This window comes from Saccopteryx bilineata, chromosome 3, assembly GCF_036850765.1.
Source record: "Saccopteryx bilineata isolate mSacBil1 chromosome 3, mSacBil1_pri_phased_curated, whole genome shotgun sequence".
Taxonomy (NCBI): domain Eukaryota; kingdom Metazoa; phylum Chordata; class Mammalia; order Chiroptera; family Emballonuridae; genus Saccopteryx; species Saccopteryx bilineata.
Window position 1 is genome coordinate 105317332 of NC_089492.1, and position 23234 is coordinate 105340565.

The following is a 23234-nucleotide window of genomic DNA, read 5'->3' on the forward strand; positions in this document are numbered from 1 at the left end:
CTGGTGGAAAATTCGAGGGTGGAAGGAAGAGTAAAGTTAGGGCATTTCTCATCCCTCCTCTGCCTCAGGCAACAGCTCCTCTATGACTCCAGCTGGCATAGGACAGGTCTGCTGAGCATCCAAATTCTACCAGTTGCCCAAGTTCTTATGCTATAGTAGAGCCTCATCCTCACTTGCCCCTCAACCCTAGAGTTAGTGTTGGCTTTCTATCATTGCTAATCTCTAGACTGCCAATCCACTGCTGGATATTTAGGTAAATTTACATTTTCAGAGCTAATGATTACCTTTATGTATGTAATACCTATATATATTTATTTCACTTAGTACACTCCTTGTTAGATGCTAAGAAGATCAAATTTGTCAATACTATTGTTCAAATACTTCTGTATGCCTAGTGATTTTTTTTCTGTCTTGTTCTGTCACTACTGAGAGAAGAGCACTAACATCTCCAACTATAATTTTGGATTTGTATACTCTTAGTTTTTTAGTCAATTTTTTGTTTTAATACATTTGATGACAATGTTTTAGGTACACACAAATTTAGAATGTTTCTACTTTCCTGGTAGCTTTCTTTATATCTGGTAATGTTTGTCTTCTAACTCTTCCTAAGTTTTTTCTGATGGCCCCTTGATTTTCATCTGTAGGTTGCTCTTGTTACCTAAACTCAATTCTTATGCTCAACTGCCTTCTTATAATATCTACTCAAATGTGTAATATGCAAATTAAGCTTTTGATATTAGCAATTGAGCTCCTGATTTTTCCTGAAGGCTTGTTCCACCTACAGCCTTTTCAGTCATTCATGCAAAAATTTGAAGTCATCCTTGACTTCTCTCCTTCTCTCCTCTCTTACCCCATGTGCCAACCCTTAGCAAAATATCTTGGCTTTACCTTCCACATGTATCTGGAATTTAACTACTTCTCATAACATTTATGGCTATCACTATGGGGCAAAAGTTCTGGTGTTCCAAGGTTTCCTTCCTAGTTCTCTCCTGTGTGTTATAATCCTTCAGGGCTGGGATCCCTGGTGATGAGCATCTGATCCATGGACCTCTGTCCCTGTGATGAGTCTTCACTCTCTGCTACCGATAAATCCTGGCCTGCTTGCTACTTATACTTTTCTTTGTTCCAGAGCTTCTCAATGGTCTCTTCTGCTCTAGAAATCTCTCTAGTTTCTCTATTCACAGTTGCATTCTGAACAGTCTGCTACTGACACTCACTCTGGTCTTTGTGACCAAGTTCTTATTTTATCTGGCATTTGGGCTCCTCTTTTTTCCCCTCAAATATGGATGGTTGCAAGACTTCCTGTTTTCTCTAAAACAGTTCAAGCCTTCTTCTAAGAAATGAGGTGTAAGCATAAACAAAGTTTTTCGGAAACAATTTAAACCAGAACAATCATTATCTACCATGAACATTTTTCATATTTTCATAAAAGCAAGCAATATAAAACAGAAGACTATTTTTTTTAGTTATGCCTTTTTCCCTTAATTTTATAACATACAAAATCACATTAATTGAAGATTTCCAAAAATAAACACATTTTTATATTCCATGCAGGGTCATCCTATTGTCACATATACTCTGTGATAGATTAAAGATGACTGTAAGTTTTTTACACTCTTCTTGTAAAGGGCTTATTTGCCCTTCCTTTGAATCTGGCTGAACTATGATGTCTTTGGGCTATAATAGAGGACAGTGAATGTGTTCCTATATCAGTTCTGGACCTTGCCTTTAAGAACACTGACAGCTTCTATATTGGTCTTAAAGAGCCCTAAATTGCCATGAAAGAATGCTGAATACCCTGAGACAGACATGCTAGAAAAAATCTATGTAAGCTATGTGTAGATGTTCTGGGGGATGAGAGACTGTGTGTACATGTGCGTATGTGCGGCTTGTGCACACAACACACACACACACACACACACCAAGGAGCATAGAGGCGCCAGATATGTGAGTGAGGGAGACAACTGGGAAGTAGATCCCTCACACCCAACTACTGAGCTGACTTCACATGGACAAGCCAGCCAGATTTCTGAAACATAATATTGTGAGCAAAATGGAATGATTTCAGCTACCGAGTTTTAGGGTAGTTTTTATGTAGTAGTGGAGAGCCAAATGCACTCCCATCGAAGTCTCTGTGATTCTATTGTCTCTATCATTGTTAGCAGTTGCAGAAGTATTTTTCCTTGAAAGCCATGAAGAGCATAATGGCATTATGTTTGTATGCTTTCTGCCTCTCTCACCACTCACTATCTTTTGCTTTATAAACTAGCTCTTTGTATTTGCATTTTATCTCTCCTTGAGCTCAGAGGGCCCCTTGAATGCTGCACAGTGCCTTTCATGTTGTAAGCACCCAGCAAATTGTTGTTTTGTTGGAAGACAGGCTGGGGAGTGACATGAAGGATTGGGGGAGGGAATAGATTGATCACCCCAGCCAACTGCAATGTCTTCTAACCTAAGAATTACAAAGAATCTTGTACCTTGAGTTATCTCTTCTATTGTTTCATACTGTTTGACTTTTCATGTAATATGTTTTGTCTCCTCAGCCAGATTTCAGATGCTCTAAGAGCATAGATTATTAAGATATTTTTGTGTTCTACTTTGTATCTGGCACATGGCTGGCTCATGAAATCTACTCAGCAGTTAGTTGTCTGACTAGCAGAGATGCCTCAGCATCATATAAAAATGAGAGGCTGAAGCAGGTCACACAGGGAAGTAATTATAAAAGACTTTTGTATTTATTTATTTTTAGAGAGGAGAGAAAGAGGGGAGAAGGAGCAGGAAGCATCAACTCCCATAGGTGCCTTGACAGGGCAAGCCCAGGGCTTTGAAGTGGCAACGTCACCACTCTAGGTCAGCGCTTTATCCACTGCACCACCACAGGTCAGGTCAGGGGAGTAATTCTAAAGGGAGAAGTACACAATATAGACTGAGAAAGAAAATCTGATTTAAAGGGAGCTCAGTACAATGGTGTTTCTGCAGCAGACAATTATATGTGACTGAGAGAATCAAAGGCACCAGGAAAGGAGCAACCTTGTGCAAAGTTTACAAGGACATAGATGTGTAATAGAGAATAAGCAGGATAATGTGTTGGGTTGGTTGACCTGAATGCAATCCAGTGCCTCAGTGTTTGATTGGGAAGCCTGCTTGGGAAGCTTTGGTGCCTTTCTGTCTGCTCTGTGTTCTGGAGTCAGCTTGTGTATATCTGATTCCTCCTTTTCACAGTTTCAAAATCTATGAGCTGCTGTCATTTGCACTAGGTGGCTTTGCTGCTGTGAGGCTTAGAGCATCTTGTCAGTGTCCTGGAACCCTGATCTCCTGGTAGATGTTGAAAGCAGGCAATGGTTGGTAGAGAGAGATGCAGAGCCACTTAGAGTCTGGTAAAGCAAAAATGTTTCCTGCGTGGTAGGGAAATAAAAGTGTTTGTAGAAGTGTTTGCTTAAAGCTTACTGGGTACTTGCTGGAGTTAGCAAATGTGGAACCTTTCAAAAATTCCAAATCTTGGGCTGGAAGAAAAATGTCTCATTGATTTCTCCATGGATTAAGAAAAATCCATAGAAAGCTGAGATAAGTGGATAGTATTCTGTGTGATTTGAGTCGTAACAAATGGTCTCATTTCTGCTCTCTTCCTCAAAACACAAACACAAACACACATATATACAACACACAGACACACACCTGCACAAACATATAACACTCACACACACAGTCTATTCCCTGGCCATGATCATTCCACATACCCTGAAAATCTAATGTTGAATTTTCATTTATTTGTTAAAGCACCTTCTATTCTTATGATGCAAATATCCCTGGGCGAGTAACAAAATAAGATGTTATCAGTTATTGACATCCTCATGGAAGCAGATTATTATGACTGCAGGCTAAAAATCCATAGAAAGCTGAGATAAGTGGATAGTATTCTGTGTGATTTGAGTCGTAACAAATGGTCTCATTTCTGCTCTCTTCCTCAAAACACAAACACAAACACACATATATACAACACACAGACACACACCTGCACAAACATATAACACTCACACACACAGTCTATTCCCTGGCCATGATCATTCCACATACCCTGAAAATCTAATGTTGAATTTTAATTTATTTGTTAAAGCACCTTCTATTCTTATGATGCAAATATCCCTGGGCGAGTAACAAAATAAGATGTTATCAGTTATTGACATCCTCATGGAAGCAGATTATTATGACTGCAGGCTAAAGGTAGGCTTGGAGAGAGGCCCAGAACCCAAAGCACGGCAGTGAGCATTTTCAGAAGGATTATTCTGGGCACGATTTGAGCTATGAATGCCAGGCAGCAGAGTTTAGAATTTATATGAGCAGAAGAATGACTTATTAAAAGCTCTGTTTTTGTAAAATTAATCTTGAGAACCTTGAGCCTGGCACATAGTAGGTGCTCAAATACTTGTTAAATGAGTTGGAAGGAGAAAGTGTTGAAGATAGGGAGGGGATGAAGGCTGTTGCAGAAATTTAGGCTTAAACTAAGAGCACTCTCCCCCACACACTGTCACTTCATCTGTTAAAAGTCACTGTATCACATGACAAAGATTTATTGGGCCCCCACTTTGTTACTATAACCTCCTGTGACAATTTCTGCAGAGCTTATTGTTCTGGGCAGTAACATTTGTCTCTTTACAGGGATGAGATACTTTAGGTCACGTACTATTTGTTTTTAAGTGTCTCTGTTTCTTACACCCAGGATAGTATCAGACACATAGTAGGCACTCAGTTAACATCTATTAAATGTGTAATATGTAAGATTTAATATGCTCAATGAATAGTTGAGAATATTCGCTTTATTACTGATGTTCCTAGGGGTGGTGGGCTGGGCAAGAGGGCAGGCGTAGTCGTGGGCTGGTGTGTTTTAAGCCTTGTCTTTCAGGCTGGTTTAATGACTGCAGTCTTTCTAAGATGTCACTTTGGTTAATGTTTTGGCACATGCTACATTCTGGCAGCAATTGTTTTTGAGAATTTAAATCCCAAAATACACAATGGGAGACTTCATGGAAGATGACTGGTGATGAAGAGATTTAGTAATTCTAAACTGTTTCAACATCGTTGGGATTCTTGACTTTGAGATACGAGATAAAGAGGGAAACAGCAGTCAGTAATAAGACGCTGAGTCAGGAGAGGCAGGAGTTAAACTGCGCTCTGTGCCCCATTTAATAAAGTGTGTTATAGCCAGTGCCACAAATTTGATTTGAACAATTTCTATTTTTCCCAGCAAAGATGTTATTATAGGTCAATCATTTCCATAAGTGCCAGCACATTTCTGTTGTATACTACACTGACAGATGGTTAGAAGACCTCTCTTTCATGATCCCAGGCAGAATAAAAAGGCAATTTACTGTCTATAGGACTGTGGGTACACTGGTAATGGAACAGAATCATTCTTATACAAATAACTCAGTGTTTGAATCTGAACTATCAAATGAATCTGAGTTATAGCCAAATCAATTTGATAAACTCTCAGAATATGATTGTACTGGCTCCAGCTTGCAAAGGCAATGCATTAAATTTTTCCCAGAGGAAACTCTTTCCTAAAGAAACAGCAATTGCTTGATTGCTTAAAAAAAAACCAAACTCAAGTGAGTTCAGAATATCAGTTGAAAACGCAGATGACCACTGGTGTTCAAGGTCAAAACTCATAAGAGGGAAATCAGGATGCAAGGCTGCTCCTCCAGAATTCAATGGAGCTTGTCCGCATGCTCCTGGCTTTCTCTGAATCTATTTCTCTTTGCAATGGAACACTTAGCCTCAGGTGTTCAGAGGCTCCCTGTTCTCCACTCAACTAAAAATTTTGCCTTCGGGAAAGGAGTTATCATTGGTTTGGGTGCCTGTCCCTTAACTCCTTTTAAGATTCCTTGCATTTCTCTACTATTGGGAAGGAAGATTCATCACAGGGAGCTCGTGGAGGAGACACGACATTCCCCAGAATGTCTTTTTCCATCGAGCACTTTTCAGTAAACCTTCTGTGTGCGAATATCTATATCACAATCTAATTTGTAGGAAGGAGAATTCTAGACAACAAGGTGAGGTTTCTCCATTCCCAGTGTTGGTGCTAGGCAGTGATCTCAGTGTGCTTTCTGGACCAGTTACATTAGCTGCCCCCAGGAGGTTACTAGACGTGCACTTTCTCAAGCTCACCCCTGACATGCTGAATCAAAAACCCTGGGTGTGGGGATCAGTTATCTAAGCTTTTACCAGCATGCCATGTGAGTTTGATGTATGATCAAATTTAGAACCACTGCTTGAGGACAGTTGAGAGCCATTCTCAATGCTGAGGTGGCTCATAGATGAGTTCAACTATGGGAATTGCCCTTGTTTGACTTATCCAAGATTAGGCTCCCACCCAGGGACAGCCTACACCCAGTGACCGTCAATGAAGAGGCCTGACTCCTTGCCTTAATTCAGGGCCTTCTTAACTCCAGAGCTTTCTGTCGGATCAGCTGCGACTTCTGTTGCAGATGAATTGCTGTCAACTGCCCTTTTAGCCCGAGTCTTTTCCCATCAAGCACTTCTCAGTAAACCTTCTGTGTGCAAATATCTATATCACAGTCTAATTTGTAGGAAGGGGAATGTCACCCAAGGCACAGTCACGGCAGTAGCCTGGGCAGCACTCACTGTGGGCTGTGCAGTCTGTGTGTGCTCCTGCTCCTGCACACACCCAGGAACCCAGAGCGCTTGAGGTAGGCTGGTCTTCTGCACATACCTTAACAAGCAGCGCCCAGGCCAGGGTGTAGCTTGGGTGGGCACATCAGGTTGCAGAAGTAGAAGACGGGATAGGCCATAGAATCCCAGGTCAGCAAGCAGAGAGGCTGGGAAGACATCTGTGGACTAACCTAAATGCCCCATCAAGGGAGGCTGACTGTTACGGTGATCAATCTTCTTCCCTCTACAGGGAGGAGAAGGACACTGGCAATTACTATAGGCTGGGTTTCTGGCCAGGATCTTGCACATATATATATTCTCATGCACTGAGATGGAAAGATGTAGGAATATATCATCTCTCTCTATTTTTTGAAGTATGGCAAGTGCTTCATAACCCCTTTGGATTTTCTGTAAAATTTTCTTTCTTTTATTCTGGCCAGGTAGGTGTCTGTGGTAAAAGGGGTGAAAAATGGGCCTGTAGATTGAGGATGCTTGTAGAGCTGCTTGTGACATCCCTCTCCTGCTGGCATTTGTGGGAGGGTGGCTGGCAGGTCCAAGTTCGCATTCTCCATTAGACCCTCCTATGGGATACGTTGTGCACACATGCCTCAGCCTGGGACCTGCTCATGCAACCACGGGAGCCATTCCTCTGTGCTGTGTGTACGAATCACTTACTGGTGTTCTTAGAGAGAGGGGCAGGGATTTATAACTAATATTTCCTCCTCTATTTTGGTTCATAGTTAATTGCAGGAGGTCTTCCTGAATAACTTTTAGGTGTTTGACTAGACATATGTATGTACTTTAGGCAACATGAGATGGTGGAAACACGTGGCACATGAGACAGGAGACCTAGTTTCTGGTCCAAGCTCTGTGGTGTATGAAGGCAGTGTAATCCTTAGTCATTTTCCATTTCTGACTCTCTGGTTTCCTCAACAGGACAATAAACTAGTTGGGAATTCTGCCCCACTTGAATGTTTTGGTCGCAGTCAGTGGTTAAGGTGCCATGACTTAGTAGTGTGCCTGGTCCAGATCATATATGGAAACCTACCCCATCACAGATGTTTCTTGCCATAACAGAGCTATCTGTTTAGGAACACTCAAGCCCCTTAGGACTTTTAGCTAAGTGAAATTGACAAACTGCCATTCTGATGGTCAAAGATGTCAAAAACACTTTAAGTTCATTTGTCTTCCAAGTACTTTAAGAATAGGAAACACTAACTAAGCATTACAAGTTCTAAGTACTTCATATATTGGCCCATGGACTATGTCTGGCACTCTCTGTTCATTATGCTTGTGTCCTATTTAGTATTAATAGCACGCATCATGGCCTGGTATATTAAGTAATATATTTAACAGTTGTCTGACTCCCCATTATGAGAACATAAGCTTTCTATGAGGAAGAAGTTTCTTTTGTTTTTGCACTATAAATAGTGGCGCAAGGCTAGTTCTTAATATCTATCTGTGCAATGAGTGAATATATATAAGTATATGAAGATACATTTACATATATACATAGTATTGTTAAGCTTCCATTAATATTAAAAACTAGGTATTATTGCTTTTGCCACTTTTTCAGGTGAGGGAACCATGGTTCCTGGCTCAGAGGGGCGAAGGAACGGCTATAAAGAAGGTGGCTTGCCTGGCACCTCTGCTTGCATCATGCTCACACGTCCTCCTTTTGCTTATGTTTCTCTGAACTTTTTCCCTTCAGAGTGGTCAAGTCTCATGTATGGCTCACAACCAGTGGTGGGATTCAGTTGGCTCACACTTGTTCACACCAGTTCAGCAAAACTGATACCTAATTCTTTGTTGAGTTCGGCAAACCGGTTATTAAAATGACACTTGTAATCAGAGTTCTCTCTTAGGTGGGTGCCTGGGCAGCTGCCCAATGTGAAAATCACAAATTAGCATTCCTTACTCTTTTTTAATGTTCATCTGCACAAGTGTATTCTAAGTGCCCGTAGTAATGTTCATTCCATCCATAGGTGTAAAAAATTGCAACTGAGGACGCCAATCAAGAAGCAATATGGGAATATCTTAAATAACAGTTTTATTATTTTTTTTCAGGTATTATTTAATTTTTTTTCATTAATATTTTAAGACTCATAACATAATCTAGTTTTGTGTACCTCTTTTATTATTCTTATTTAAGTACTAAATGCATGAAATAAACTACCTTTTGGTATATCGCTTTTTATACAGTATGTATATAAAATGGTCATTAGGGCATAGAACTGGCTGTTAAATTATTTGAATCCCACCACTGGTCACAACACTTCCTTTATCATAAATGATAACGATTTTAAGAGTTTCTGCTCTATCCTACAGGGTCTAGTGGTATTTGTAAACCCACTAGGGCCGGCTGGAAAAGAACCTAGGAGATACATAGGTTCCAGCCAGAAGAAGACTACAAGCTGAAATAAGGTGAGAGAGAACGTGATGTTGGTAGATGATAGGCAGGTTGGTAGATAGGTAACTACACGTGGTAACTTATACTGACTGCCAGATAAGAGATGCAGACTACTGGCTCCCAAATGCTCAAACTGACCTTAGGCAGGCTCCATAAGGATCACCTAGAAAAACTTTAGATTTATAGTATTCATGTGTTTATCTGCATTTTTTTCCTCACTATTTCTTCTTCTGACTCCATCCTTCTGGGTTTCTTTCTTCTTCCTATAGTCCCTTTGTCACTAGATGCAGTGTGTCTTGCTTAGAGCCCAGGAAAACACACTTTTAAAAACCTTTTGCAGTTTTTCTGTCCCTGCAGCCCTGAGGACAATGGGAGTCACCGAAGGAAGACCTCACTGTTGGCTGATGGAAGGGGTGAGAGCTAGAATGACCCAGGTGGAAGGTCAGGGCAGAAGACAAGAGAACAGGGAAAGGTCGCTCTTTGAGGGGGAGACAGCGATGAGGAAAGTGCTGATGCAGGGCTGAGAGGCACTTAACCATCCCAAGAGATCAAAATTGAGGCAAAGAGGATTCAAAAATTAGTGTGTGCATGTATCTCACTGGGTGGAGAGAAGTGTCAGTGCATTGAGGGTAAGGAAGGGGATTTGTGTTTTCCCTGCCAGGAAGAGATATCTAGCAGTGTGGTTAAGAGTCTGTACTGAGTCAGTCCAGTTGGGTTTAAATTCATGCTCTAAAATTTGCATTCCCCCGGGGGAGTTAGTGAACCCCTCCAGAAGCCAGTTTTTCCTTCTCTAAAGTGGGAACAATCGCTCCTTATCCAGAGGTTATTATAAGGCTTAAGTTAGAAATTGCTTCTTAAGCTTTTAAAACACTGTCTGGGACTTGGTAAGTGCTCATTAAACGTTGTTATTGTTATTTTATTGAAAGTCAGAAACGTAGATCAGCCCTAAATGGTCCCCCTATAGGTCCTTGCAGATGACACAGATAAAAATTGACCTGGATTGCCAGCCCTGCCTTGAAGCTTCTACAAATCGAAGAAAGTTGATTTCTAACTTATGCATGCAGATCTCTTGTACATGGTAATGGGGCAAGCTACTCACAGAATGATTGGTCCAGAGGCTCCCTGGAAGACATCATTAGGCAGTTCTTCCAAATTATTGTTATCACTTAGATTCCTGGGGATGGAGTTGAGGAAAGAAGAAGGAAACACAAAACCACATAAACATCACTGTTGTAAAAGCCATTTCCCTCTCAATGGCCTGGAAGAGTAGTCAGGGCTACTTACAGCTCATCTAGTTGGGTTCCATTGAATGCACAGTTGTGTATTTCTTCAATCCCATTCTTACTCAGCCATCTGCAATAAAAGGCCCATTAAGAAACCAATAATGTCAGATGCGAACAGTACAGGGTTTCATAATTGGAAGCACTGGGGCAAGGTCAGGCAGCACGGGTTAGTGCCATAAATAAAATGCCATCCTTACGGCTCGGGGATCAGGTAGAGGGGAGACTGATTTATGTATAACCTCTTGAAATGTTTGATGTTTGCATTATGTGCATATATTACCTATTCAGAGAAATAACTGGGATTTAAATTGAAATGGCACACTTAGGCATAGCAGCCCGGGTGCTGTAAGGTCTTTGCATGCATCATTCGTGTGCAGAGACAATGCCATGGGAGGGAGCAGGTGGAGCTCTTTCTCCTCCTGAAGGATGGAAATCATACAATTATTGAACAACTGTTTCTAAGATAGAGAACATTTCGTATCACCTTTCTCTAAGACCCCCAGCCTCTCACCCATGCTCACCCATAGCAGCAGGCCTGGCCTTCGTCAAAAAGGGATCTAATTAAGCTGTCACCCATAGGGACATCTTCTGTGACCCATAGGGACCTGGTTATTGGAGGTTTGTGGAGGTGGCTCTGTGTTAAGCCAGAAAGGAAAGGAAATCAATTACAGGGACTGTGGGTTGTGGTGGGTGAGTTGGTGTGACTGAGCATGGGAGGATGCTCTGAGGGTGCAGGGGCTGGATGTGGAACAGTCATCCTGATTGTGCAAAGGTCTGCGAGCAGGTTTCCCTGGACAGGGTGCCCAAGGATACCTTGGACCGACAGCTCTGCACGGCTGTGCCCCTGGATGGATCTGAAAACAAAAACAGAAATCCAAGGTGGGAGAGCTTAGCCTGAAGAGCCTCTGACTCCCTGGTGTTGATTTGCTGCCAGGTTCTTCTCCCTGTGGGGCTGAGTGGGTTTACAAATAACACTGTTCTATAGCTGGCCCAGAGAAGCTTCTGTGTACTCTGGGCTCCATCTCCCAGACTGCAGTGGGTAGCTAGGAAGCACTGCAAATCACAGAACAACTGTGTGATTCTTTTCTTCCTCTGGAAGCCAGTTTAGCTAAAATATCCACACAGGAGCAAGGTAAGCTTTTAAAACATGAGCAACTGAAGAGTGGCTATGCATCTCTCCCTTCCCCCACAGCTCCCTGCCCACACCGATCCAGGGAAAAGCACATCCAGCCTTCTGCCTTCTTTGTCCGCCTGTCCCCTGGGAATGAGAGTTGCTGGAGCAGCTGCCCTCACCTGTGGGGTTACTGGAGGTTTTAGATCAGAAACGGGTCAGCAAACCTTTTATGTCAAAGGCCAGTTAGTAAACTTTAGGTGTTGTGGCCCAAGAGGCAACATGGAGGGATACTACATTGAATTATGATAGGTACTTATAAAACAATTTCCATAAAAATTTTTGATCAAAAATAAAATATAATAGTAATAATTGCATTCATTTTTGTGGGAGCATATATGTTTACTAATGAAAAGAATGATTTCTTTTTTCTTTTCATTGGTATAACATTTGGCTTAATTTACATTAGATGTTAGTGTTTCCTATCATGGAAATGTTCACTGGTAGGAACAAGGCCTAGATCATAGACTACAGTTGGCTGACCCTTAATCTAACATCGGGGTGTGTGAATCCTTATAGGCTTCATCTATTTTTCTGTAGAATAGATAATATTTTCTATACATATATATCCTGCAAATAGGTGTCACTATGATTAAATAATACACAGGCTAATTTAAAAGAATTATTATATTCAAAGTAGCCCTTTGTCTTTATGGATTTTCTCAATCAACAGATACCATCATTTGGGGTGGTGATGGTGGTGGCGGCATTTTTGATGTCAACAATCATCACACGAAAAACTACCTCTTGAGAGAGGTAGTGCTGGTTTTAAAATATGATGATGATAACGATGATGATGATGACAATGATGACAATCTGGGCAGAGCATCACTAAAGACCAACCAAGTCATGATTTTCCTTAATCATTGTATCCCTAGAATTTTCACTCAGTAGCATAGGAGGCTTCAGGTGCTGAGCCTGCCCCCAGCCTGGAGAGCGAAGGTGCTGGCCCCTGGAGCTCACTGAGGGGTGGGTGAGACTGAAGCCATCTGAGGAAGGAAGGATGGACGTGCACCTGAATGAGCCTCTCCTGTGGCCGGGGTGTGTGGGGAGCTGGCATAATGTAAGCGGATTGAATTTTTTTCTGAATCATGCCATTCTGTTTGGCAGTAACTAGGTGCTTTTTCCATTCAGACCTTGAGGTTGCAGGAGTGGGTGGGGAAGGACTCAGGGCTTTAACTGCTTATTTCCTCTGAGTCACTAGTCAGGTGTCTGACTATCCTTCATTGTTGGGCACATATACATATAGGAACAAGGCCTCAGGATTTTGATAAAATGCCAATGCACTGAAATCTTTTTCAGTCATCAGTGCCATTTGCCATGCTTTTTTTCTGAGTGCACTTGGATGTTCCTCATGGGAGGAGGTTTTCCTGCATCCACTCCTAGCACCTGAAGTAAGAGCAATTGGATGATTTATTAATGTCACCCCATTAAAATTAATAATAAAAAAAGAGCAATTAGAGTCTTAAGCGGTGTTGAGTATGGACCTTCTGATTCTATTATTTGTGTGTTAAGAACCGTCTGAGGTCAGAAAAATAGATTTTGTTCTCACAAGTGTGAATTTATCCTTTATGGACATATCTGAAAGGTGTTGACTCTTCAGAAAGGAGAGTATGTTCAAAATTCTGGGGAACCACACACAGCATCCATGAGAAGGGGTCCGTGGAGAGAAGTTATGATCTGCACGTTTCTTGTGTAGGTTTGGGCTTGGAAGGCTCCATAGTGAATTCTCATTTTCTTGGGTTCTTTGCCTCCACTCGGGGGGGGGGGGGTAAGACTGAGAAGGTTAAGATGCCTTGCTTTCTGTCTTATGTCCTGAACAGAAAAATGTATGTAAACATGCAAAATTGTGAGCACAACATTGGCCATTGGCACACTCCTGCTTAATTATATCTTTTTTAAAAAGATATTCTTTTGATAAATTTGCCATATTATAACATTAACTAATTTTGAATCACTGTGTTTAAAATGATGCATATGGTTAGAGCAAGATTTAAAGAAGTGCAAACATCCAGGCACAACAGATTACACTGATCACTAATCTTCTCCCTCCATGATGGACCAGGAATCCTTGTACTGTTGTGTTTGTGTTACACCCACTGAGCAGATACTCACTAGTTTCCAAAAGCTCTTTTTATTGCTCTCTCTTTTTTTAACCTTCATGGCCTCAATGATTCTGTTTCCTCCACTTGTCTTTTGCTAGAGCTTTGGCTACAACCCACTCACCTTTTAAAGCCCAACTAGATACAACCTCCTTTCTCAACCTTCTTTCCTTCCTTTTAACTCTTCCTTCAACCTTCCCACCATAAGACCAGTCAGAATAAATTATTCTTTCTTAACCTTTAGAATAATTGCTTTTATTTTTCATATATTTTATTGTTTGCATTTTAGAGCATTTCTTTTACTTTCCTGTTCTCTCATATTTCCTACACCCCAGTCAACTCATTCCTACACACGTGCGCACAAACACACACACATTCCAATTATTATGAAGTGAAAGAATTAAGTGAAAGGATTATTATTCACCTATGTTTCTTGTCCTAATACTTTGTACTCTGAATACATGCCTTTGATTTTATTTTTTCTTTCACATATCCAATTCCTCTGATAGTCTCTTTCAAACATTCTCCTTTGTTTTCTGTTATTAATGTACATCAAATACTGTGCTTAGCTTTATTCTTCAATATGTCCTCAGCTCTACTATTTCTCTCACTTTCCCTCTCCCTCTCTCCTGAGCTGAGTCCTCTCTGAATCATATTATTGTTTTGAAAAGGACAAAATTATTTCTGGTTTGAAATTTACCATTTGTATACCATGGCATATTAAACACACATGTATATATTTTTTGAAACTCTAACAATTTGTGAAATATGTAAATAAAATGCTTTCCTTATAGATGTAATTGAAGTTACTGGTCCTGTAAAAGTCATTCTGTTCATCTAACTTCCGAGGGTCCCACAAACGCTTGGGTAGCCACTAGTACACTATTTCTTGGCCATCTTGGGAACTGGGTAAACCACCATGCAGGCTACTGGCACAAAAGATTAGAAGGGATCTTTTTCATTAATGACACAAAGTGCATTAAAAGCTTTCCCAAAAGTCAGAGAGAATAACTCAAGCTCATTAAAAAACATGATTGTTCCAAGAAAATGAGAAGTCATCTTATGCTCAGCATGGGGCTGAACAGGAGCTGCTTCGCATAGTTATGAGGGAATATCCATATCTTTCTGGATTCGGCCTCCTTCCTGTCTTTTTCTTTGGGCAACAAAAGCCTTGCCAGGAAATAACTAGCTTTATTGATGCATGAGTTATCCGGTCCTTCGGAACAGATGTTGCTGCACAGGGGACCATCATTCAAAGAGCAATTTTAAATACTTGAATCACACCACAGCTTCATAAATTATTAACACGATTCCATGTTGTGATTCTGAAATGTAAAGATGGGAAATGAGAGAAAAACACAGAATCAGAGAGAAAGTTAAATGGTGAAATGCCAAAGTTACTCAAATGAAAAAGAAATATTCTATTATGAGAAAGATGATTAAATGAAAACCCAAATGTCACTCCACTGGATTGTTTTTTTTAACTTACAGAATCATACTTTCAAAACTAAGTCCCACGAAAGAATTTCTTTCAACTGTGTGGATATTGATATTGTCTTGAATGTCTCTAGAAGAAAGCACAGACAGATTAGGTGTTACGTCAGCTCCGCTTGCGTAATCTTCCCATATTTAGTCCACTTGGTATAATGTGGTCGACTTGGTCTTTAGCTGAGGTAATGTTTGAATAGTTATTGTTCTGATACATGATGAGTTCAAAGTTTGGGAAAGAAATGACATCTCATTTATCTTTAGTATGTTAGTTATTAACAATGAAATTATACACGTGCAATATCTTCTCTCTGAAAATTTTCCTAGAGAATTCCACCATGTTAAGGATCTAACATACTTATTATCCTTGTCTCTGCAGTTGATATCTGCACACATATGACAAAGACACTTAAACTGACTTTTGATTTCTATACCAAACGTCTCCATTCGCCTTAGTTGGGCCTTCATTTTCTCCCATCCCAATCCCCTTCTGTAGCTACTTTCCTTCCTTCTGTTCTCCTTGGGTCACAGGAAGATTTTAGTGTGAATTTTCCTCTCCTGAATGAAAGGCTGAAGAAAGTCTCATTTTTCTGTTTGTGTCCCTCATCCTCTCATTAATATGCCCTGTTGGGTCTGATCTGACATATAAATGTAGAAGTAGTAAGTTGCTTGGAATAATTTGAGACATTTTGGGAGATTCTCTATCTTTCTGTGCCCATCTCCCCTCCTTAGCTCCTTATGCTCTGCCCCATGCTTTCCTTGTGGGTCTGTCAGATTCTTAAACTTTCACTATTGAAAATAAACTTGCCATTATACATTGCCTTTCTCTGCCTCTTTCAAAATACAGATGCCTTGAGAAAGGCAAATACATTATGTCACTAACATAGTATGAGTCTGTTTGTCAGGTGGTTTCCCTATTCACAGGACAGCATGGGCATCTGGAGGGGACAGGAGAGGATGCTGGAAGACAGGGCAGTTGCAGGGCAGGGGGATGTAAGGCACTACATAGCGAGGAAAGGAGAGACTGCTTGATTTGCTACAAGCTGGCTCTGTTGACACCTGTCTTATTGAGGAGCCTGCTGGCTTCCTCCAAACTGAGATCATCTGGCCTTTAGGCAAAACCAAGGGCATTGCTGTTTGCCTTTCTATCTCTGCTCAGCCAGAGCAGTGTATGTGGAATACGCAGACTAAACAATGCATATTATAGGCCCAGAGCCTGTTGGGCAAGGCAGCTACTAGTAAATTATTGGCAACCACTTACGGACAAACTTACAGTAGGACCTTTTGGAGAGATCGAATCTTGTGAACAGTTGGCAAGTGCTTAATACCTGTGTTGGATATTAACCTAGAGAGAGACAAAATGGAGTGAGGTAAAGATAACATTGGCTCTTTTAGCAACTGCTAAAGTATGAGCTTTCCATATCTAAAATATCAATTTTGAGCTATCAAATAAACCTACCAGAAAATCCCATAATATACATTGAATGATGCTTATTTTTCCTATTTTAAGGCTCTAACTAGGGTCTAGTAAGCTATTGAGTCCTCAGAGAAAAGAAACATGCACTTCATGTACTTTTTTTTAAAGATTAAGAAGTCATTATGATGCAAAAGCAATTTTCAACCAGATAACAAATTTTCTTAATCATCCTTTGTTTCTAACCTCTTCATACTCTTTGGGGAGCTGCCTCTTCCCTGTTCCAAATGATTCTGTTGGATAAGAATCTGAGCTCCATGCCCTTTCACACCATGTATCCATGTGACTCTCTCCTGGGAAAAGGGTGGAGTTTGGTTAGAGCTGAGTTCGCTGATGCCATCACCCTTAAGAGACAGTCCATACATTTCTATAGATAAAATTTCCAGAGCTATATTGGATCCTTCCCAGGACCTGTTTGCCTTGGTCTGGGTTCCCCAGAAAACAGAGGCTGAGGTGAAGGTTGACTCGTGGGCAGTATATATTTGAAGTTATGAGTTCAGAGAGTTTGGGATGGAGGAATGAAATGAGGAGGGAGAGAAGATAATTAATACAAGGATGAGTGATTGAATTGTTCACCACTATTGATGACTGGTCCTTAATGCCAAGGACTAGATTTAGAAGATTTTCAAAATGGATCTCAGAACTGTTGTTGCTCTGAATAGGGGAGTAGGGGAAGCATTTTCCCTAGACTATTTCCTCTTGGTCCAATGGGTCCTGATGGTCTCAACTTTCTAATTCTGCCTTGCACACACTTGTGAGTGACCAGTGAGTTCTTGCTGGGTGTCTCTCAGAGTGGGGTAGAAGAGTCCCCAGGACAGAGTATATACAAGGCGAGGCTAGGTGCTCTTCAGTTGTATCTGTATTCAGCTGATGAGAATTGGATGGAGCTGCCTGCCCCAGTGGTGGTGAAGAAGGGTTTTAAGTGGCACCTGAAAGCTGTCTGACACACTGTTCCCTGGTGTTCCCCTCACTCTTGTGAGTTCAGAATCTTTCCAGTACCTCCCCACTCCCACATACCTTTTTCTGTGTACGGCTCACCGAAGCCAGAGTTGGTCGTAATTGTTTGACCTTTGTGACTACTCTCATCATTGTGAAAAATTGCATCTTTTGAGGTTTGTGATTTAGAGTGGAGTTTGGTGTCTTGTTCCCTGCTTCTGTATTTAAAGAGTCAGGGCTTTGTGCTTATGGGCTCTCTGTAATGGTTCTCAAATGCTTTATTTCCTCGTGGTTCCCACTTATCCACAGAGAAGCTGTCTTGGTCATCTCCGTTAGGCTATGTACTTCAACTGCCCTCGAGATGGTCTCCCAGTGCTTTTTATTTGGGGAAAGGGACTGCTAACATGCTTTGTTTTTTTGGGGGGGGCGGGTATTAGTTTTTAGTTACTTTTAGCACTTTAAAAATAGAAAAATTAACTGCTTGATGTAGAGATCTGAGTTAGCACAAACACAGCTGTGTCACCACCAGCACGCTGGAGACAAAGAGTGGTTCCATCACCTCCAACTACATTGCTAAGCCTTTGTAGCTAATATTTCTTTTTACCTCCTATTCTTAGCAGGTATTTCTACTAATTTATTTCTGTTCTTGTCATTTTGCCTTTCCAAACTGTCCATCAGTGCAATCATATACTATTGAAACTTTCCAAATCTGGCTTCTTTCATACTGTATAATGCACTGGAGATTCTTCCATGTCCTTGTGAATATCAGTTTATTGTTTTTTTTTTATTGTTAAATACTAGTCCATTGTATGGATTTACCCTAGTTTATCCATTTACTGGTTGAAGTGCACATAGGTTGCTTTTACATTTTGTGATTATATATATGTGTGTGTGTGTGTGTGTGTGTGTGTGTGTGTATAAACTGCTTTAAACATGTATTTTGTGTGTGGGAATGTGTGGGTGGGGAGAGAAAGAGAGAAAGTGGGAGGGAGGAAGGGTTTTTATTTCTCTTGGGTAAATATATATGAGTGGAATTTCTGGCTGGTATGGTAAAGTATATGCTTAACTTTATTGGAAACTGCCAATCTGCCCTCCAAAGTGGCTGTACCATTTCACATTTCCACCAGCAAAGTATGAAAGTTCTAGTTGTTCTATATCCTTTGGTTATTTTAAAAAATAAATTCTTTGGATATAAAAGTGATATCTATTGATTGTGAGACTTATGAAAAATACAGAAACATCTACAGAAGGAAGTAAGAATCATCTCTAGTTTCACTACCCAGAGATAGCTTCTGTTAACCTTTCGAGTTTGAAGTGTTATCCAGAACAGAGAGCTTTCATGGTTGCCCTTTCACCTCTGAGATTCTCCTCTTGCCCAACAGAAACACTGCCATAGCTAATGATCGACTAGCTTGCCACAGTCCTACTCCACATTTGTTATTTAATCATGTCAGCCTTCTATTTTTATATCTTTTCTCATGTGACTATGCAACATTCCCTTAATAAGGCATTAAAACAAAGATCATAGTTAATATTTTCTGACAGTCTATACTACTGTGTGCAGATTTGGAATGCACTATGTGTTCATAAAGTATTGAGTTAATTGGCTGATGTTGCTAAAATATTTCGTTTCTGTCACCAAGAATGTATCAAAATCCTCAGTTAATTTACTTGTCAGGTATAACTGCTACTTAGAGTAATTAATCTTAAACAGAGGCAGAGAGGTCTGGAGGCCAGGAATCAGGAGAACCAATATGCCAACTCTGGCATAAATGAGGAACAAGCCATTTCATATTTCTGGACTGGAAAAGATATGGAGTGGGTGAATATCCAGGTAGACCTATCAGACACTGCTGCGCCCTGCTTCACATCCTGTTGGTCCATCTTCTACTCTCGATGTTACATTCTCTTTTACTCCAATAACCAGCTACATGCAAATTTAACTTGTCAGACACTGGCTTCATCTGTACCAGGTGTCTCTCATTTTCTGTTCTGGGCCTCTCTCACCTCAGAGTGCAACACTCGTAGGCATCTGTTCAACCATTCTGAGGCATGTGCAAGTCAGGAAGTGCAGGGGAGTTAGCACTCCATAGGGCAATGCCTGACTGGTGGTGAGCACCTCTTCCATTCCATGGGTGAACAATTCTGAACATACTCTAAATGACACTGTAGAGGGGCTCTAGCATGATGGAGCTCCAATTTCTTGGTGGTACACCTGGTCATATATCTTGAGTTGGATTTCCTGCTTCTCTTCTTCTTAGTTATACATCTCCTTTCTTGGGTTTGGATGTAAAAATAAATTACTTGCATGTAAGCCCTCTCTCAAACATATTTTAGAGAACCAAGACTAGGCCAGACGCCTACTTGCACTGAATTTCACATAGGTTCACTATGGTTGCTATCTCCCTTTACTCAAAATCTATCTCCAGTCGCAGCCAAGCTTTTTCTCTTCCTTCTTTTACACTAATGTTTCCAGAGCAAGTTGTCTTTGTCGGTACATGCTGTCTTCATTTTCTTATATCCTATTCATCTTCAACCTGTTACAATTTGTTTTCATTCTACATGTCTCCACCAAGACTGCTTTTGTTATGTCCCAATTTCACCTACCAACAACCAATAAATTAAAAAACAATCCAAATTCTCATTTTTTAGATTTCTCAGGATAATTTAGTACTCTTTTCTAATCTCTCTTTTCTATTCATTTCTGTTGTATTTCATCTCTTGTTATTCCTTCTCCTTCTCTGTTACTCCTTTTTTTTTTTTTTTTTTTTTTTTTTTTTTTTACAGAGACAGAGTGAGAGTCAGAGAGAGGGATAGATAGGGACAGACAGACAGGAATGCAGAGAGATGAGAAGCATCAATCATCAGTTTTTTGTTGTGGCACTTTAGTTGTTCATTGATTGCCTTCTCATATGTGCCTTGACCGTAGGGCTACAGCAGACTGAGTAACCTCTTGCTCAAGCTAGTGACCCTGTGTCCAAGCTGGTGAGCTCTGCTCAAACCAAATAAGCCCGCGCTTAAGCTGGTGACCTCGAGGTCTCAAACCTGGGTCCTCAACCTCCCAGTCCGACGCTTTATCCACTGTGCCACCGCCTGATCAGGCCCTGTTACTCCTTTTTAATTTTTTGTTGTTGATTTCCCCTCCTGTATATGGACTCTGAGCCATTTGCTTTTTTTTCTCCATAGCCTTGCTGGGAAGATCTCACTTCTCATGTCTTTAAGTACTATCAATACAGTGGCAAGTCCTAGATTTATACTTGACTACAGATCCCTCTAGTCTATCTCTAATTAAAGTTTTCTTTAATTAGAATGTCTCATTTACATAACACATTAAATTTGTTCCCTCCCATCACTCCCACTAAATTACATCCTCGGTTTTTCCTCATAGATAGCACTTTCATTTATCAATTGCTAGAAATTGTTCAACTTGGCTTCTTTGCCTTTACTCCCCAATATCTAGCCCCTCTTAAAGTCTTCTTAGATTCTACTTCCAAAATATTTATTAATTCTATACAACTTCTTTCATCACTACTGATACCATTCTAGCACAAGTCACCATTATTTTTCCTTTAGCTTTCTGTAACAGTTTCTTGTTTTCCAAACATTTAATTTTCTCTTTTTCTAATCCATTCTTCATATAGCACACAGAGCTTTTTTTTTTTTAAATGTAAATCAGATTGCTTTTATTTTCTGCTTTTCTTTGGTTCTTCCCCAAAGTAAAATTTATACTCCTTACTCTTATACCCCCATGTCATGTTGTTCCCCCAGTACATTTTTAGCACTGGTAGCTTTCTTTTAATTCCTCACATACACTAAGTTCTTCACTGTCTGCAGGCACTTGTTTGCACATGCTCTATCTGGAAGGCTCCCCACCCACTCCTCACATGGCCAATCTCAATCTACCCTTCACAGTTTAGCAACAAATGCACTTTCTTCAGAGAAGAGCTTCTTGAGGGCCAATCTAAAGGAAGTCCTCCGATTGATTCCCAGTATACTTATATCTTTTTAGTATCTTTCCTTTTTAACATTCATCAAATTCTGAACTATATATTATTCTCTGTTTATTTATGCAGTGTCTGTCTCTTCAATCATTGTGAATGGCATGAGGGTAGGAATCATGTTTTTCTTGAAAACTCCGTGTTGGTAGAGTGGTTGGCACCTATCATGTTCTTGATGTTTATCAGGCCAGGCAATGTGCTATGTGCTGTCAAGAGATGAACACAAACAAGGAATCATTCACTGCCTGTGTTCATCACCCTAAGCATCTTATATAACTGAAGGAGGAAAAAATTCCTAATTGTCACTGAGAAAGGTACAAGTACATTATTTAATATTAATAGCATGAGCTTACAAAGCCACTATACTTACAGGATATCTATAAATGTCTATATATGCACATTGAAATATTTTGTCTTTAGAGGAAAGAAAACCAAAAGCAAAAAAATGGCTAAAGTTATTCTAGTAGTGTCGAGTTTAAGACACTTAGAAAGACCTAGTTACCATCTAGTAAGATGGACTACTGGTAATGATAACTCTATACCAGAGACTCTCTGTAAACCCAAGATAACTTAGAAATTTGAGTTTAAATGAACACTTAGTTTCCAATTCATTTTCCCCCTTTGATCAATAAATTCATGTTAGATAGTGGCTAGAAGTGGGTAATCAGCTAGGAGCTCTGTGTCTCAATGGGTTTGCTTTAGTCAACAGACTTACAAAATTATTTTGATTCACTCAACTGCAGATTATCTTCAGAAATAGGTAGATGCCTGAGGGTAAAATTTCAGCAAATTTAAGTTCTGCCAATGGACCTCCCATGGAAGAGTAACTGACTCACAGTTTTCCTCTCTCATAGTTGCACATCCTGAGCTAGTGTTAACACCTTTCATGCCTGGCTGTCCCTAATCTTTTGGTTACAGTACTAAAAATGGGCATCTTTCTTGTCAGGATGAATAGGTCCCTTCAGTTTCTGGGAACCAGTCCCCCGATGGCCAATACATAATCCTTTTCTGAACAGGTGACCCCACAATTCTTTTTTTTTAATGTTTTATTTTTTTTAATTTATGATTTTAATTTGTATTTACATAGATTCAAGTGTCCCACCAAATATATCTTTCCCCACTCTCTTATTCTCCTCGCCACTCCATACCCCCTTCCCCCAATGCCTTCCCCCTCTTCCCTCCAGAATTTGCTGTCGTATTCTCTATAATGCTGTGTTATGTATATATAATATCATTAATCTTTTTCCCTTCTCTGATCTCATCTTCTTTTCTACATTCCCTCTGACCACTTTCCCTCTGGTCCCTTTGATCCCAGCTCTGCCTCTGTTCCATTGCTCAGTTCACATTGTTCATTGGATTCCTCAAATGAGTGAGGTCATATGATATTTTTCTTTCTCTGCCTGGCTTATTTTACTTAGCATGATAGTTTCCAGGTCCATCCATGTTGTTGCCAAAAGGTAAGATTTCCTTCTTCCTCATGGCTATGTAGCATTCCATTGTGTATATGTACCACAGCTTTTTATTCCACTTGTCCGCTTACAGACACTTGGGCTGTTTCCAGATCTTGGCTATTGTAAACAATGCTGCAATAAACATGGGGGTGCATTTCTTCTTTTGAATCAGTGATTGATATTCATAGGATATATTCCTAAAAGTGAGATAGCTGGGTCAAAGGGCAGTTCCTTTTTTAATTTTTTGAGGAA

At 40.3% G+C, this 23234-nt stretch overlaps 1 protein-coding gene across 1 annotated transcript in view; it reads right to left on the minus strand.

The window, feature by feature from the left end:
• FSHR (follicle stimulating hormone receptor) overlaps positions 1-23234 on the minus strand; it is a 225127-nt gene that overhangs the window by 17712 nt on the left and 184181 nt on the right. Inside the window, exons 5-8 of the mRNA XM_066266462.1 lie at positions 16397-16468; positions 15125-15202; positions 10364-10432; positions 10179-10253 (exon numbers count right to left, since the gene is read on the minus strand). Coding sequence (XP_066122559.1) covers positions 10179-10253; positions 10364-10432; positions 15125-15202; positions 16397-16468 — 294 coding nt within the window. The remainder of the gene's footprint in view (positions 1-10178; positions 10254-10363; positions 10433-15124; positions 15203-16396; positions 16469-23234) is intronic.